The sequence below is a fragment of the Penicillium robsamsonii genome (assembly GCF_028829455.1).
Source record: "Penicillium robsamsonii strain IBT 29466 chromosome Unknown utg000001l_segment0_segment0, whole genome shotgun sequence".
Classification (NCBI taxonomy): Eukaryota; Fungi; Ascomycota; class Eurotiomycetes; order Eurotiales; family Aspergillaceae; genus Penicillium; species Penicillium robsamsonii.
The window spans coordinates 8,224,538-8,242,580 of record NW_026643219.1 but is presented as its reverse complement, the minus strand read 5'-3'; the positions used below and the strand labels follow the sequence as shown (position 1 = coordinate 8,242,580).

The window sequence follows — 18,043 nt, the reverse complement described above, 5'->3', positions numbered from 1 at the left end:
CAAGTCATTCTCACAGACTGAGGCCCAAAATGTGGAACTCCAAGATTTCATATCTTTCAGAATCGGCTACATGGAGACTTCTTCGCAGGCTGGCATGACTTGGGCGACACTTGACACCATAATCCTGACCGATCTCGACTTCACTGATCCGGTCATTGGGATTTTTGCCATTGGGGATGATGTTGCGGTGGAATTTAGGGACTTTGGAGTTGATACTGTGTGGGGTTAAGAGGATAGAGCAAGATCATCAAGTTGACAATCTCTGAATCTAGATGCTGCAGCACTTGGGTATCTTCTAAATGCTTCCTGGCTTGAGCTTCTGTAAATCTTCTGCGGTCCAATCGGTGACTAACATGTGGCCAGGTTCATGGGCAAAGACCAGGCCTTCGATTTTATTACTTGCTGCTTCGACAGCAATTTGAGGTGTAACACCACAGGCCTAGAGGATAATCAGACGGTGATCATGTGATGTGACTTTGTCGAACTTACCCAGAACACAGGAACTTCACCTTCCTCGAATGTTTGCGGTTCTCCAAAATCTGGCTTTGCCACATCAAGAATTCCGAGTTGTTTTGCACCATCCCATCCCCAGGCGACAGGCTCTCCATGTGTCGACAAATAGGCCCGAGTGATCTCTCTCACTCTCTCAATGTGCTCCGGGCGATACGGTCTCATAGATACAATACAGTGACCACCGGTGAATATTCCAGCGGGTAATAAGGGAATGTTGGATCGGTACATTGCAACTATTGTACCGGTCTTTTGGTGACGGGGTGGCAACCCTGCCGCCGTCAGGGCATCTTCAAATGAGAACGAGCACCCGATCAAAAAGCCCACATGATCTTTGGTCCATATATCCAATAAGTCAGGACGACTCTCAATGCATTCTCCGGCTGAATAGACTCGATATTTGGGGAAATCCGTCCTAATATCAAAACCTTCGGACCGAATACACTCTGCCGGTCGAACGGAGTTTGGGTCCCCAGGAACCGCGGTCATCCCCAGTAGGGGACAAGGAACTGGGTTGCGCAAACATAAATCATGGAAATCGGCAGCATATTTTGATGGAAGTACCAGAAGATTGGCTTGTAAGTATCCTGGTGCAACACCCGCGGTATTGGTGAGTTGATTTTGACGACAGCGCAGTCGTGCCACTTGAGCGATGTCCATATGGCCCATATTGACCATATTCACTTTGGGAGAAGATGTAAAGAACAAATTGATTTCTTCATATATTAGTATCCCTATCACAATCTTCTGACTGCAATATCCTCGGTTATCACTTTTCGGGATCCACATACCGATGGGTCTGGGGAAAAGGTTGGGGAAAACCCCACGACTTGCCCTTTTTTTACCCTTTTTCACGGCTTTCGACGCCTATTTACGCTTACGCCAAACTAGCCGTCTATCGAGTTGCCTTTTCTAGTTAGGATCTGTTCGGATCATCGGGATTGGCTTGCATAAGTGGCGATTCTTCCCTCAATCACCTTCCTTATTGGCCCCGTTTGCCTGTTTTGGCCCTTTCTTATCACCGTCATCGGCCCGATATCTCCCCACTCGGTGGACTTTGGTCTTAGCTGATATCGGCCGAAGATAGGAGGTCCAATCTCACTATGACCCACTCAACACGTGTATGAGATGTTCTTTAAATCCTGAACTTAGATTATTTCTGATCTTGACGGTCCTACTGCAACCCTCATAGCAGTCATGTCACACGAGGCCGTTCACGATACCGTCCATACCCCCTTGGAGCTCAAGGACTCCCTGAAAAAAGAGGATGCCGAAGCAAACTATGCCGTCGCCGGCGAGGTGGATGTGGTCCTGGATCCAAAGAAAGAGGCAAAGCTCCTCGCCAAACTGGATGTTGCCTTTGTCCCCATCATCATGTTGACCTATCTCACTTGTTTCCTGGACAGATCGAGTATCGGTGAGTTCGATATCTCCTACGGAAAAAGAAAAAGCCATAAGCTCACAAAGATCAGGAAATGTCAAGGTTGCCGGTATGCCCGAGGATATCAATGCTTCACCAGACCAATTTTCCACCGCTGTCTCCATCTTCTATGTCACATATGTTCTTTTCGAAGCACCATGGGCGGTCATGATGAAGAAGTTGACGCCTCGCAACATCCTAACGGGACTCTGCATCATTTGGTCCCTGACCACCATCTTCACCGGATTTATCCAGTCAGTGGGCTCTCTCTACGCCACTCGTCTTATCTTGGGTGCTTGCGAAGCTGGCCTATTCCCTTGTCTTAATCTCTACCTGACCATGGTCTATCGTCGGGAGGAGCAAGCAAAGCGTGTTTCTTACTTGATGAGCTGTGCTGCCATCTCAGGAGCTGTGGGTGGTCTCTTGGCCTACGGGCTCTTGCAAATGGACGGAATTGGTGGCAAAGCGGGATGGAGGTAAGCTTTTTTTCTTCTATTCCACTTCAAACCTCATTGCTAACATTGTTTCAGATGGGTCTATATCATTGAAGGCCTGTTCAGCATCATTTGTGCCCTTCTCATCTGGTTCGGTCTCCCAAATAACCCGGCCGAGGCCTACTTCCTCACCGAAGAGGAGAAATGGATGATGCGGGTACGCAACGAGCAGCGTCGCAAGTACATGGGAAGTGGAGAGTTCAGCTGGGAAGAGATGCGCATCGCTATCAGAGATCCCAAGCTGATGTTCAGCAGTGTCGTCCAGTTCTGCCAGGATATTCTGCTATATGGGTTCAGCACTTTCCTGCCCACTATCTTGGGTGGCATGGGCTATGATTCCCTGATGAGCAACGTCTTGACTGTCCCGGTTTACATCTGGGCTGCCTTGGTCTTTATCGCCATTGCTTGGTGCTCGGACCGATACTCCAAATTTGCATCGGTGCGTATAGCCCCCCCTTGCAATCTCTACATTCCTCATTAACCTTTCGCGCAGTATATTTTCGGGGCAAATTTGTTCGGTTTGGTAGGCTATATCATACTTCTCTCAGTAGACAATACCGCCGTCAAATACTTCGCCACTTTCCTTATCGGCATCACCACCTACACGTCCGTTGGTCTCAACGTCGCCTGGCTGAATGTGAATGTCGCCCCGCAATACCGTCGCGCTCTTGCCATTGGTCTCCAGCAGACAATCGGCAACTGTGCTGGTATTGTTGCCGGTCAGGTGTATCGCACATCACCTTATGTGCTAGGTAACTCCTTCTCTCTGGGGTCCCTTGCAGTGGCGCAAGTCACGGTGATTGCATATGGTCTCTACTTGCGGCGGGAGAACAAGGTGAAGGAGCAAATTATCAGTGGTGAAAAGGAAGATACTCGACGGGTCCAGACGGGTGATGGAGAACTGGAGTTCAAATATATTTACTAGATCAACGTTCATGTTGGCAAGGTATTCGGGTTGCCTCTACGGGAAAAGAATCTCGGGAGGAAATCACTTCATATATAACTTCACTTTGTTTAATTTTTTTTTTATTAGATTAGAATATCTTCCCCAATATACTACACATTCCATCGTGGTATCGGCAACAGAACTCTTACTGTAGTCACAAATCCAAAAGACAGCCTTGGAAGAATAGCATTGACTTGTTGGCATATCTACAACTGGTCAATATATGTACATAATCAGAAGAAATCTTTCATCACACTCGACCATTCTTCACCGTAATCAAACACGAAACCCCCATCAGGCATCTGCTGGTAGGGTCCTCCATCTGGCACAGGGCCCGTTCCCATCCCCATAATTTGGTCTTCCAGATTTCCCACAGCTTCAAACCACTCCATCAACTCCTGTGTCATTTGTTCCCCATCCCCATCCTGCGGCGTCTGACTCTGGGTGCTGGCAGATTGGGGTAATGCGGGGGACCCTTGAACATTTAAATGTGCACTTTCGACTCCAGCTTCGACATCCAGGCGCTTTTTCTGAACCCCCAGTCCCAATTGAGGACCAAGCTTCCGAAGGCTTCGAATAGACTTCCATAGTCGCCGAGAGATATAAGACTGGGTTGAGACTCCTTTAACAAGCTCCAGAGCCCAGTAAAATTCCTCCTTGCACAACCCACTGAATTGCGTTGGGGCCTGGGCTACTGCCAGGAATAAAGCTGCAAGGGCCGAGACGAGGAACCAATTAAATGCCACCTGCTGTAATTGATAAATGTCTGATGTATCGTTCAAGCGGGTAATGAAGCGAATGGTATCTTTGGCAATTTCCACCACGGTCTCTGACTCGGCAGGGTACCTCATCACATGTGCTGAAGTATGAAGGACGGGACGATGTATGAGCATGCGTAGTTGATTAGCACGAAGATAAAGTAGGGCACGCAATCTGCGCACGCTCCGTGAGCCTTCCATGGCAGTCTCAGACTCCGCAGAACTTGGATGATTGAGCCGCAACGAGTCTGGAATGGCATGCACCCAACGCAACACCTGCCAATCCAAATAGTTCATCTCTTCCTTTTTAATTTCGTTGGTGTTATTAAATGCAGCGATGAACTTCCATACCTTCGCTGCAATCCGGCTGTACCGGATCATTACGCGCAGGTAGGGCGTTTTTTCGTCGGGTTCTGGCAGCCATGGGTCGATATCTGTATCCTCCAAAGCAAACGGCATGCCAGTCCCGAAGCTCCAGCGCATATCCAGAATGTATATAGACCAGAAGAGTCGCAGAACGCGATCCTTCCCCACGGCTGTGATGGCCGGTTGATTCAGGGTTTCCCGTCGGTGTAGACCTTTCTCAAGACACATGCGCCCAACAATACCAACAGTGCGCCAGGCCAAAATTTCCTCGTCCATTTGAAAATAAAACATTGACTTTTACAATTAGCATATCGAGCAGTCATGGTTGATTGGGCATGACTAACCACGAGAGTCAAAAATGTGATGCTCTTGATGTCGGACGGACCCCAGACACAATTGTCCTGAACTTCTCGTACACTGTCAAAAAGAGCAATGGCCTGTTCACTCCGACCACTGGCTTCGGCTGTCAAGGCGCATGCAAATACTACACGCAAGATATGGACATCTTCGCAAACCAGCCCATTGTGCCCATCAGGCTTGCGGGTCGGTCCAAGCGCGCGGTCCATCGGGCCGTAGAGCAGGTGAACCTGGTCCAAAATCTCCGAAAGCTCGAGAATCGGGTACATGATGCCCATTTCCTCCTCGTAGACTCGGCAAAGGCGAAGGGCCTCGACTTTAGGGGGCACCCAAAGTGGATCAAGGGTCTGGCGCGTTCCAGATTCCTCATTTGGAGCTGACAGTGATGCCAGTGGTGAAGGTTCTCGTGTCATATCGCCCTCGTCGCCAGCCTCGGCACGTTCCACAATCCCGCGCTGCTGCAAGCTAGATTTTGCAAGGTCGAAACTAAAGGCAGATGTCGTTGGGCCTTGGAATGATATCTCTTTAGCCGTTGACAAGCGCCTGAGTGAACGTTGGGTAGGGAGCTGATAGGTGCCAGTAGCGGAAACACCAGGAGAATGTTCGCTGCTGGCTATGGACCGAATACTAGCAGATAACGAGGTAATCTGGTCCTGCATGGCTCTCATTTGGTCAAAAAGCTGCTTAAAGTTGCTTTAAATCTGGAATTAGTAGTGTTCCAGCACACCGAACTGGGGTGGGCATACTCTTGTTCACCGGGACTTTCTCGGGGGTTCTCAACGTAAATGCACTCAATATGCTGGCGTCCACACCGCTGACAGGGTGACTGGCCATTGCATTTGATTTTGCGACGTTTACATTCAGTGCTTCACGATTTTGTTAGCCACGGATCCCGAACGGGGTCATTTCCAAACTAACCAGGCCCTGGCGATGTATTTGCGGCGTTTCTTCCGCGGTCGATCATTGTCCACCGAGGGGTTATCCCAGCTCTTGGGGGTAGGATTTATCAGAGTATTCATTCGAAATGATTCAAATGCGACCGGGGTTCATTTCAATAGAGAATGTGAAGAAGAAAAAGTTTGGGAGGGAGAAGATGCGGGGAGATTCCGTCCGGAGATTTATATATCCCTGGAGGGAAACAGAGAAAGAGATGAGAGAAGATGCCCAATAATTTAGAAAAGTACAGTCTAAGAGTTGATAGATATTAAATACATCTATATTTCTACAATATTCTCCAATTAAATTCCTGTCAGTTTAGGTTCCTCAAACCCTATGGAAAGGTCAGGTCTATATCTATACTTCATTGTCTTTGTTTCGCACCTATTTTAGTAAATACAAGGCCTCGGTCATAGACGGAATATCATATAGCAATTCAGAAATTCGAACATTTCCCTCTCATAGATCCTTGGTGCGTTCATCGCTCTCGGCAATCCACTGCTCAAGCTTCTTGGGGTCGCGTGCAGTAAAGCCGACCTTGAATGGCTTTGGCTCGGTTGTCAAGGCTGTCGCAATCGAATTGCACTCAATTGCATTCAGAATTGGTCGGTCGGCAGCCTCTTTGGCCGTGTGCATGTGGAAAGCAGTGACGAGGCGGATAAAAGCAGTAAACAGCTCGCGATTGGCGAGATGTGAGCCGGCACACATACGTGATCCCGCTCCATATGCGTAGTGGGGAGTGCCGGCACCCTCGCTGAGCTCTATATAACGCTCTGGGATGAATTTATCAGCATCCTTAAAGTGGTCTTCGTCGTAATCGGCCGCCCAGGCATTCTAAAGGCCCCGTTAGCAAAGTCTGAAGATGAAAGCAAAGAAGCAACATACCATGAAGAAAGTCGTGCCAGCAGGAATGGTGGCTCCATTCCACTGGATATCCTTGGTGCTCTCGCGTGGCAGACAAATAGGAATGACCGTCCAGAACCGCAGGATCTCCTTGACCAGGGCAGTCACATAGGGAACCTTCTCCTCTACCAAACATTTCTCCCAAGCATCCCCGTTCGGGTAAACCTCCATTATCGCATCATAGGCCTTTTTCTGAATTCTCTGACCATCCTCGGATGCCAGGTAGGCAATTCCCATAATCAAGTTACCCGGAACAGTATCAAGACCAGCCGACACCATAGTCAGACAGATCGATTTCACCTCGGCTAGACGATAGATGAGTACTCTACTCATTTCAACATTCAGGACATTCGTTACTCACCATCATTCAGCTTCGCCTCGGGATCCTTCAAGATATTACCAGTGATGCAGGGTTTATCCGTGCCCTTGGCGATGCGATCCTTAAGCATATCGAGCAAATAGGTCAGATATTTATCACGGCGACCCCGGAAGTCGGCGGCCTCATTGTTCATCTTGGGGAGGATGCGCAATAGGGGAATGTAATCCTGCCAGTTGTTGGAGGTGCTGCGGAAGTTGGACACGCCACGCTCCACATCCACGATCTCGTGCAGCAGGGCATCATCCACATTGCCCTCGATACGGAATCCATAGTTCAGAGTCAAACTAGTGTTGAGGGCAAATCGCTGGAAGTATGTAGTGGGATTCACATCACGTTTGCCGTTCTGGCTGTCCCGGTACAGCTCTTTGATGCTAGAATTGGATTCGAGGTCGATTATGGGCATGTAGGATTGCACCGCCGGTCGGTTCAGCGCAGTGGCCGCTGCCTTACGGCGTTGCTTGCAGGAATCATCCCACGGGGAAGTTCCGATCGTGAACCCCTGTGAGCTGGAGACGACACTGTGGAAGGTGTGGAAGGTGGGGCGCGAGATCAGAGCGGACGAGTCCTTGATCCACAATTGACGGACGGATTCAAAGCTGTTGGCGAACACGATGCGCTATTCGAGGGATTAGATTATAAATTCTGTAGATAGTCCTAACTTCACGAAATACTTACCTTGTTTCCCATGCGCACTTGGAAAACTGGGCCGAATTTCTTCGCCCATTTCCCCGTGACTGTTGCATGCTGATCTCCTAATTGCAATAGGTTGCCGAAGATGGGTACACCAGGGATCTCTGGGATGCCTTTGATCTTAGGGATATCGGTACGGTTGAAATAACGAATGAGGAAGTAAATCACCGTGATGACGGCAACGGCAACTGTTTGGACTGCCATGGTAGAGTGAACTCGAGAATGGATTCTGGGGACAGCACATGCATCTCTTATAACCCTCATCTCATGGCGGGCCGGGTCTCACATGGGTATTGCCGGGAAAGGAAGTGATGAGATGGCACTGTAGCCAGTCATAACTCATACAGAATCAGCAAAGGCAGTTTCTTATAGGTCACTCTCACCAGTCTGGGGAAGATGGGTCTCCACAGCGCAGAGACGGAATGTTCATTCCGCCCGCGGAACGAGTATTCCCATGAATAGACACTATCCAACGTCAGAGAATATAGAATACATATATGAAGAAGATGAAGGAACAGCCGTTTTCCCAACCCTTTCTCAGCCACTATTCTCAGCCACCATTCTCAGCCACTATTCTCAGTCACTATTCTCATACTTTACATAGGTAGGGTCCAACTTGAACCTCATCTATAATCAGTACTCATTACATGACTATTACATAGTACTTTGTTAATATTCTCTACGTACAATATATGTAGCTATCTTTGTATAGTAAAGGAAATGGCTTCGGAATGTAAGGAATGCAGGTAAGGCATCAACTCTTGGCAGCTTCTTACTCAGAGTTCAGGATGCCCCGGATGCTCAACCATATCAACACCATAGGTCTCGCTTTGATGTCTTCCCAACCATTTCTTCCCCTTTCCTCACCTCCACCCGAGCCCATTTTACGTCCGCGGCGCCCAAGCCTGGAACCGGAGCGTGAAATCCTTTCCACTCGAGGCCAACGCTTATTGAATCGGTTACCTACTCGCACGTCGAGCCTTGCCTTGCATGATCTCGATGATGATAAATCTGAACGACGACTCTTTCTTCGACGTGGATCATTGTTAATTGGACGCAGTAATCCTCGATATGAGTGGTATCTCTCTCTCTCTCTCTCTTCTCTGACGTCATTTCAATCCTAACCCACGCGCGCAGGCAACGCTACTACAGATCACCCGAGTCATTAAACGGTCTCCCAAAGGCAATGTTAGTTCTCTACTCATTTCAATAAACTAGGAAACTAACACTTTATATAGTCGGAAATATCATGAACGAAACAATGGACTGATCTCCCAATATCTCTACATTGACCGACTACTGGACTCGTCGCTACCCCATAACCTAATCGAGGACTACAGTGGATGCAATTATGCTTCGGGAAATGGAATGCTTCCCCCTAGAAGATGATCAGGAACCAGAACCGAATCCCAAGATCGGAAGGATCAAACGCACCCCGCATAATCTTTATCGGATTCCCACTGAGACAACACCCTTGGTCCAATCCCCTGGGCAAGACAGCCCATCAGAGCCATTCCCTGATCTGGAGTCACACGGCGGGATGTCCCCAGATGACGAGGAGCGCGTCATCAACCTGGCCATTCGCATCAATTTCGTCGCCAACGTTGCTCTCCTAGGCTCAAAGATTGCTATCATGGCAATGACTAGCTCCATGTCCATGCTAGCAGGCCTGGTTGATGGAGTTTTGGACTTTCTCAGCACAGTGATTGTCTGGGTAACCACCATCATGATCCGCCGACAGGATCGCAACCGGTATCCCATCAGCCGCCGGCGGTTAGAGCCTATCAGTGTGTTGATCTTCTCAGTCATCATGGTGACTTCCTTTTTCCAAGTATCACTGTCGTCTATGAAACAGTTATTTGGAGACGATCGCACGGTTGTTGAGCTATCCACCACGTCGATCGCGTTGATGGGTGGTACTGTTTTGGTTAAGCTGCTCTGCTGGATCTGGTGCCGGTTGATTCCGAGCCCAAGCGTCCAGGTCTTGGCCCAGGATGCCATGACTGACGTGGTTTTCAACACATTCAGCATCATCTTCCCACTCAGTAAGTTGGATTCCTTCTTGTGCATGTTCGCTACTAGGGCGCCAACTAACAGGTAATCGCAGTTGGCACTCTTGCAAATCTCTGGTACTTGGATCCCTTGGGTGGTCTGTTCCTCTCCTTCTACATAATTTGGAACTGGGGGCAGACGGCTGCGGAATACATCCGGCGGTTGACAGGTGCAGCTGCCTCTCCCGACGATCATAGCATTTTGCTGTATATGACCATGCGGTTCTCCCGAGTCATTCACAAGATTCAGGACTTGAAAGCCTACTACGCGAGTGACAAACTGAACGTTGAGGTTGACCTGGTTGTGGACGAAAAGATCAGTTTGCGGGATAGTCATGACGTTGGCGAGAGTTTGCAGTACATCATCGAGAGTGTACCTACTGTTGACCGTGCCTTTGTGCATCTAGACTATGATGAGTGGAACCTGCCCAGCCATATGAACCAGATGGACCGCTAAGGCATGTCTCATGGACGACACCAGGCCAGTTTTCACTCGACATTATACGTAGATATATATCAAGTGCTACAATTTGTACATTCATTTCATGAAGATTTGACACATAAAATCATTCATCTAGTGATACATATAAACCATGATCAAATGAATATCCTCGCTGGCAAAGACGCCAGGACGCTAAACAAGAGAAAAGCAAGACAAAAGACAAATTAATGTACAACCGATCCCATTACGGTCTTACACTCCACAACAAGTCCATTCAAGTCAATCGAACACGGTACCCTACCGAGGAGGTTGCGAAGGAGGCGGCAGTCCACCTTGAGCTGACCCATGGCTGTAAACACGGTGATGTGTCGGGGTGGAACCAGTGTCACCAAGCGATCCTGTAGGTCGTTGGTGGAGCGGTGGTATCGATCCAGGCGTGGATGACTGAGGGGGAGCATAGCTACTCATGGTGCCTCCGCTCATAGAGGGATGTAGAGCCGATGGAGGAGTGTATGAACGACCGAGGCTCGCCAGCGATGCCATTGACCGGCCAGCCTGGGACTGGGGAGGAGGGGTGTTGTGCCCGTACTGCGAGGAAGCACCGGGTAAGTTGACAGGCGTTGATCGGTGAGATTGCGGCTGATGCGACCCACTGACCATTGTTTGCACATGTTGTTGATAGCTGTGTGACTGGACTGCATTCTGCGTTGCAGACTGGCGCGGATGCATACCATACAAGCTAGCCGAAGACTGCGCTGGCGTTGGTGGATCCTGTCGCGATCCATATGCCATACTGGAACGCGGGCCAGGCGACCCTTGTCGATAGGAAGTCGGTTGCGGGGCCATATCTCGGGAACCAGAGGCCATTGGTGGTTGAGCAGAGGAGGCTTGGGAGAAAACATTGGGATAAGCCGATCGTTGAGAGGCACTTGTGGGCGGGGGAGTCGGCGCTGGGGATGGCACAGGAAGATTCGTCAAAGGCACCGAAGACTGGCTCGGAGTTGCCGCGTAAGATGAATAGGAACCCTGACGGCCGCTTTGCTGCTGCTGTGATGGAAGTGATTGGGCCTGGGGCTGCGGTGGTGTTTGCTGCGCCCGTGGATCAAACCGTGCCACCCAGTCGTTATTCGCTGTGGTGCCCGAGCCACCATGAGGGGGTCCATAGCCAGGATAGTCGTAGCCACGAGACGATGGCTGATATTGGCTTTGCTGAGCGTAACTAGAGGGCTTTTGCGACATGCCTGAGATGATAGTGTCTTCATGGCGAGGGGGTGCTCCAGTCTGGTATACAGGCCTCGGGTTTATGCCTGGGGTTGCTCCAGGGGCAGATGGAGCCTGCTCGCTGGCAAATCGTTTGCGCGGCTGAGGCTCTTCAGGTTCATCATTGAGGATGCTCATGATGTTGGACCGTTTGGCAGGCACCTGACGAGTGGCGTCGGGGGCAGGAGTAGCACTCTGGCGAGGGACATCCTTCACCGGCGACAACCCAGGGCGAGGCGACTGGGCTAGACCAATGGGTTGACCTGCGAGCGAGTAATAGGGTCTTTGGGCAAAAGGATCGCGGTGAACAGACGAGATGTCAAGTTCTGGTCTAAGCTGCTGGGTTGGCGAGCCGGGGGGTTGTGTTAAGCTTGGGTGACGTGAGTGGGTTGATGAAAGGAGAGAGGTTGGCTGTTGTGCGGGCATATAGCCCTGTGCGGACAAAGGTTCCATTCGCCCCATATCCGGTGGCAGGGAGCCAGGATGGCGCGAGGACATTGGTAGGTCTTGCGTACGGGCAGTGGCATGGGGCAATACCGAAGAGTCTCGTCTATCCTCTGTAAAATACCCAAGGCGAGGGCCCTGAATGCGGTGGGATGGTCCTCCTTGCGCGCGAATTGCCCGAGTCGACTCTTCAATCAGAGTTGCGGTAGATGGCACTGGGGAAGCAGCAGAAGCTTGTGCGAGTGGCTGGTAGCGACCGACATTCCGCTCCTTGTCGGACGGAGGTCGCCCATGCAGAGACATCGGCTGCGGTGAGAGGCCAACAGCTTTGCCTTTAGGAAATCTTATTTCATCGACCTCAGCCATAGGATCCCCATGGGGGGCAAGTGGACGAGGGATGATAGAAGACGGAGTCGCCTCATATCGTCGCTTTGGCGCAACACTTGGAATAGGAAGCGGCCCTGTGGGCTCACCGCGAGCCTTTTTCTCCTCTGCGTCGGTTAAAATCAATTCAAAGTCTTTCTGGCCCGAGTCTAGGCGGCGTTGATAGAAGTTTTTGACCTGCATCATGCACGTTAGCCGGCTAATCGACCAACGACGGGACGAAAGATCTAATACATACCATCACCGTTGTTTTGGTCTTCATCCAACCCGAGATACCCTCAAAATCACGACCAAAATGTCCCAACAAGGCTGGGAAGTCGCGCTGCTCCGGTACAGACCAGTAACTTGTTGGCTGCAAGGAGCCATACCCCGTCTCATGCTGTTTGGTTGCCAGGGACGGTTCAACCTCAGTAGACTCAAAGACATAAACTCCTTCTTTTGCTCGCCCGCGTCCCACCCTGCCTCGCGGAATTGGCGTTAAAGATTCTTTTTCGGCGCGCTCTCGTTCCCGGGCCTCATACCCTTCCATGATGTGATCTGGGACTAATTCAATCTCGCTTCCAGGATGAAGTGGCGCTGGCGATACAATTGGAGGCAGGCTGCCCTGTGGCGTTGCCACTTGGGTCTTCGGATCCGGCTGAGTAGCGGTCTTCGCGCGCCGTCCACCGCGAGTACCTCCGCCCCGTGCGCCACGCCGAGATGATCTTTCCACCGGTTCACCATCCTTGCCAAGCTGGGTCCGACGTCCAACTGGCACGCTTTCTGCCTCAGCGGACTCGCCAAACGTGGGTGCAGCCGCACGTCGTGGACGACCGGTGTCTGTAACAGCAGGTGGCTCATCCTCACCAACAAAGTCAGGTTTCACCACACTCAAGTCTGCGATGAGGGCATTGGACTTCGGTCGTGGACCCTTTCGAGTCCCCTTGCGCTTACTCCAGCGTTTGCTGAGCTTGGCCTTGTACTTAATCTCTTCCTTGGTGAGATAATAATGTACGATACACTGCTGGAAATTTCGACCAGGCAAAGATTCGGCAATCTTGCCCCACTGTTTTGGATGTGCCATAAAGGCGTCCGTAAAGATCATATGCTCCTCCGGGGTGAAGTCATTGGGGGGCGGAGCGAAGCCGAAAACATCCAGAGCCCTATTACACTCAATGGTGTTATTCACATCTTTGTAGATGCGAGCCTTTACCTCTCGCGGTTCAAGCATATTCGGAATGATCGCTTCACGGCCCAAATCGGGCCGAGCAGTAGCCATCTTGATTCGGCGACGTTCAAGTTCTTCTTGGGCAGAGATTTCAGAGGCCTTTAAAGCATTGAGAAAATCGAGCTCACTATTTCCTTTGTACCGACGGCCTTCACGGCCTTCCGGCATGGGCGCCGGGGTAGTTGCAACGGTGGAAACTGGGGGAGAAGCTGGACCAGGAGTCACGGACTTCTTGTCCTTCATACGGTCGAGCTCCCAAATAGCCATTCGCCAAAGCTTGTAGTGAGACACGTACTCGTCCCTAAGGATTGCATTTTTCCGGAAAGTTTCCGCTTGCACCTTTGAAAGTTGTGTGCTGAACGCGTCTCTGAGACGACTTTGGGTTGCAATATTGTCATGGTACACATCCATATCTGAAATAGGTGTTGGAGGGCCCGAGTGCAAGAATGGAAGACCCTCGACAGTAACCTCATCAGGAGGTACCACGGGGGGAATGATAGTTTCTGTAATTGGCTCTGGGTCGGGCTCGGGTGGTGTAGAAGCAAAAGAGACCACTCGCTCAGTGCTTGGATGATCGGCTGACTCCTCATCCTCTACTGAGGGCAAAGGATCCACTGGTCGCTCTAACGCTGGTTCGGCGAGTGGTTCAACTGGAGGTTCAGCTGTCTCTTCGTTGGCTACCATGCCAAGTAGCTGGATTTTTAGCAAAAGAGCGACGATGGCCGAATCTTCCAAAGGTGAAGGAGGCAGTTCTGCTCGGAGTGACTCCATATCCTTTTCAAAGATCCGCTTTCTTTCATCAAGGTACTCCTGGGTGAAAACAATGTTCTCTCCATCTTCCTCATCACTCGAACCTTCAAAGTCTGGTATCAAAGCAGGTTTGTCAATACCACCCTTCCCAGAGGGTTCATTGGCATCACTTGTTTGAATGTCGACAGCCGATAAGCTACGCCGTAATGGGAGGTTCAATGACGGGGAAACAGGCGAGGGCTCTCTCGCATGGTCATGGGGAAGAATCTCGCCACTCTCAGGCTCGTCTATCTCAACCGGTAATAGAGGTCGCGTGGCTTCATTGGTAAAGGAAACACCTTCGCTCTCATCAACAGGCTCGTGTTTCGGTAGTGCATTGGGAATAGAAGGTGTTCGGCCGTAGCCTGGTCGCACCCATTGCTTGCTGCCTTTACGGCCACGCGGGGAGGGATTCCATTTCAATGCTCGAGGGCCAGTTGGAATGCCAGACGATTGCATTCGAGGCGACATAGAGGGCTCACGGGATAATGCACGTGGGGCAGGGGGCGGAATTCGTGCAAATGTAGGGGAAGACGTGAGTGAATTCGACCTCCCAGCCGCAAATCCTTCGTTTGGCCCTACGCCCGAATCTAGCCGAGTCATGGCAGCTGGAGCGGTGGGTGGTGATACATCAGGGAGATTGGTGGTCGGTTTAGGGAGGCGAGGAGGCGCAATTCGCTGCTTGCCAACCTCCTGGGGTCCTTCGAAGCGGCTGCAAGGCTCAAGAGGCTGTGTGATGTCGGTTCTTTCTGCCTTGGGCCCTGTGGGAGGTTGGGGTGGTTGCCATTGCGGGACTGCATGTTGGTCTCTCTCTGCGGGAAAAGTAGAATTGGACGCCGTGCGTTGGTCTGAAAAATCTTTGTTTGAAGCATTGGTGATGTGTGCAGCCACTGAGCCAAAAGCGGGCACCTGGGGGGCGGCTGGAGGTGGTGAGTTCCGGATGATAGGTGGGTTCTTCATAGCATCGGGTCGGATAGCATCAGGGCGAACAACATCCGGTCGAGAATGAGGGCGAGGAGCACCAGAGCGAGCAGCATCCGGTCGAACATCATCCGGTCGAGGAGCGTCTGATCGAGGAGCGTCTGGTCGAGGAGCATCCGGTCGAACATTAATTGGGCGAACGAAATCCGGTCGAGGAGCGTCTGGTCGAGAAGCATCTGGTCGAGAAGTATCTGGTCGAGGAGCATCCGGTCGAACATTAACTGGGCGAACAGCGTCTGGTCGAGCAGCGTCTGGTCGAGAAGCATCCGGTCGAATATCAACTGGGCGAACAGCGTCTGCTCGAGCAGCGTCTGGTCGAGGAGCATCCGGTCGAACATTAACTGGGCGAACGACATCCGGTCGAGGAGCATCAGGGCGATCAGCATCCGGTCGAACATTAACTGGGCGAACGACATCCGGTCGAGGAGCGTCTGGTCGAGGAGCGTCTGGTCGAGAAGCATCTGGTCGAGGAGCATCCGGTCGAACATTAACTGGGCTAACAGCAACTGGTCGAGGAGCGTCTGGTCGAGGAGCATCCGGTCGAACATTAACTGGGCGAACGACATCCGGTCGAGGAGCGTCTGGTCGAGAAGCATCTGGTCGAGGAGCATCCGGTCGAACATTAACTGGGCGAACAGCGTCTGCTCGAGCAGCGTCTGGTCGAGGAGCATCCGGTTGAACATTAACTGGGCGAACAACATCCGGTCGAGGAGCATCAGGGCGACCAGTATCCAGTCTAATGGCATCAGGTCGAGCACCAGTAGCTCGAGGGTCATTTCGCTCGGGATCTCGCGTAGGCTCCAGAGTCGGAATGATGGGGATGCCTGAAGGTTTCCGACCATGATCCACTTGGGGATGATCAGGCAGACGATCTGCTAGGGTTGGTCCAGGTCCAGGGCCGGGTGCTGTAGTAGGATGTGAGGAAGTGGTTGAGCCGCTCGCTGCGCGGCTAGCTGCACGACTTGGGGGGCGGTCTCGTTTCCAGAAGTCCACGGGGCGATCACGGTCCTCGCGATCAGGTCGTCGGTTGTCCCAATCTTCGCGACGGTCAAAGCGATCTCGACGATCCAAGTCGCGATCTAATTCTCGATCTCGATCTCTTGGGCGTGGAAGGTCTCGGTCACGATCTCGGTCCATCATCCGATCGCGATCTAATGCACGATCCCGGTCCATGTCTCGATCTCTATCGCGATCCACCATCCGATCACGTCCACGCCACTGTTCACGGGATCGACTGCGGCGACGGAAAAGATCACGATCATCGAGGAAGGATGGACGACCACGACCGCGGCCTCCTTCCCAATCTCCGCGACCACGGCCTCGTATGCCTCCTCGGTGTATATGGCCACCATTAGGAGGGGGACCTTCTGGGCCTCCTGAAGATGCAGATATGATACTATCCCTCGAGTTGCGTCGCATCCGAGCCAGATCAAAATCGCGCCCGGGGGGCTCCCTTATGTCCCGAAAGTCGCGTGTTGGTGATCTTGAGCGGCCTCGGCCAAAACCAATCCGGTTGTCACGGGGATCGAATTCACGGTCGCGGCGAACCCAGTCCCGGTCCATATCTCGGCGAAACGGTGGGCCATCGCGGTTATCTCGAAAGTCGCGATCTCGGTCGCGGTCTCGTGGGTCACGGTCACGAAAGTCACCACGGCCATAGCCCCTACCACGGCCACCAAAATGGCCACCACGAGGGGAATCAACAAGTGCCCTTGGTCCACGCGGTGGATCTCTGCCAAATGGTGCAGGTCCATCGTCGGGACCACGAGGACCGACCGGGGGGCGACGGTCTCCAAATCGCTGCGGAGAACGGTCACGGGAATTGAACCCGGACGATGGGGGGAATCGGGATGACATTATCGCGTCATGCTATCATGAAGCTACAGACTGGGTTAGCGCTCCAGCACGTTCAATGTACAGTGCAAATCAGCCCAAGGCGGTTGGAATGCAGAATCCATCAAACATACCCAGAGATGGAGAACACTCGGGAGGGTCTGCACGTGACATACAATGCACGGACCATATGAAGAATTAAAGGGTCCCCGATCGGGTAAGGCGTAATTCTTTTTTCAAGTCCAATTTATCACGTTGTTTTTGTTTTGTTCTCTTGAGTACGGAGTAGATTCAGGTCGAATGGACCCAAGTTGGCTGGTTTGACAGGTTGACAGGTTCGACACGGGATTGAACGTGGAAAAACAGGAAACACTGGGCACGTTAGAAGATCGACAAAATCATGCGAGCTCTCCCTTGCGCCGGATGTTATGCACAGTAATATAGCAAGAAGGAAACCGAGGAGGAATAAGAAGAAGATGAGGTTCGTGAGACTTCAAGGGGTTCGGCACTAACCCGATTTAACGCTAGTGTGGTGGATGTGCCTCCTAACTCTATTCAGGTACGGTATAATTAGGAAGTATACAATGTAGAACTAGACATAGAAATAGTAGAAAGTAGAGTAGAATACTATTAAAAGGTCAATATTCTAGATGCTTTCATCATTCAAACCTATACAATATAGGAAATCTCCAAATTGAATAACGACACTAGTCAACATAGAGTAATATACGCCTGAGGCAAAAAGGTATCAGAATACTAAGGCACTCAGGCACTCAGGCATCAAGGCCCAGACTCATGTAGTTCCCCGCCGAATCAAAAAAAAAAGATCGACTGCCCCTCTCTTCTACAATCCAAGCTTCTTTTCATTTGGACCTCTTTTCTTGTCTCACCTT

General features: G+C 51.3%; 6 protein-coding genes across 6 annotated transcripts; 2 read left to right on the top strand and 4 right to left on the bottom strand.

The window, feature by feature from the left end:
* Positions 1 to 295: 295 nt before the first annotated feature.
* N7447_003204 (DUF1445 domain protein) lies at positions 296 to 1,179 on the bottom strand (the record flags this gene model as incomplete). Its single annotated transcript, XM_057227479.1, has 2 exons — positions 296 to 439; positions 490 to 1,179. The coding sequence occupies 2 exons, from the start codon at positions 1,177 to 1,179 to the stop codon at positions 296 to 298; spliced, it is 834 nt and encodes a 277-aa protein (XP_057091495.1).
* A 528-nt stretch (positions 1,180 to 1,707) lies between these two features.
* Positions 1,708 to 3,349, top strand: N7447_003203 (allantoate permease family MFS transporter; the record flags this gene model as incomplete). Its single annotated transcript, XM_057227478.1, has 4 exons — positions 1,708 to 1,927; positions 1,983 to 2,406; positions 2,461 to 2,863; positions 2,918 to 3,349. 4 exons carry the CDS (start codon positions 1,708 to 1,710, stop codon positions 3,347 to 3,349), a joined length of 1,479 nt encoding a protein of 492 aa, XP_057091494.1.
* Positions 3,350 to 3,603: 254 nt separating this feature from the next.
* On the bottom strand, positions 3,604 to 5,870 carry N7447_003202 (putative C6 transcription factor; the record flags this gene model as incomplete). Its single annotated transcript, XM_057227477.1, has 4 exons — positions 3,604 to 4,788; positions 4,839 to 5,544; positions 5,598 to 5,717; positions 5,770 to 5,870. 4 exons carry the CDS (start codon positions 5,868 to 5,870, stop codon positions 3,604 to 3,606), a joined length of 2,112 nt encoding a protein of 703 aa, XP_057091493.1.
* Positions 5,871 to 6,246: 376 nt separating this feature from the next.
* Positions 6,247 to 7,963, bottom strand: N7447_003201 (cytochrome P450; the record flags this gene model as incomplete). Its single annotated transcript, XM_057227476.1, has 4 exons — positions 6,247 to 6,621; positions 6,673 to 6,995; positions 7,052 to 7,685; positions 7,745 to 7,963. The coding sequence occupies 4 exons, from the start codon at positions 7,961 to 7,963 to the stop codon at positions 6,247 to 6,249; spliced, it is 1,551 nt and encodes a 516-aa protein (XP_057091492.1).
* A 1,147-nt stretch (positions 7,964 to 9,110) lies between these two features.
* On the top strand, positions 9,111 to 10,267 carry N7447_003200 (cation diffusion facilitator family transporter; the record flags this gene model as incomplete). Its single annotated transcript, XM_057227475.1, has 2 exons — positions 9,111 to 9,804; positions 9,867 to 10,267. 2 exons carry the CDS (start codon positions 9,111 to 9,113, stop codon positions 10,265 to 10,267), a joined length of 1,095 nt encoding a protein of 364 aa, XP_057091491.1.
* A 282-nt stretch (positions 10,268 to 10,549) lies between these two features.
* N7447_003199 (MYB DNA-binding domain protein) lies at positions 10,550 to 17,174 on the bottom strand (the record flags this gene model as incomplete). Its single annotated transcript, XM_057227474.1, has 2 exons — positions 10,550 to 12,517; positions 12,579 to 17,174. The coding sequence occupies 2 exons, from the start codon at positions 17,172 to 17,174 to the stop codon at positions 10,550 to 10,552; spliced, it is 6,564 nt and encodes a 2,187-aa protein (XP_057091490.1).
* Between the last annotated feature and the right edge of the window lie 869 nt (positions 17,175 to 18,043).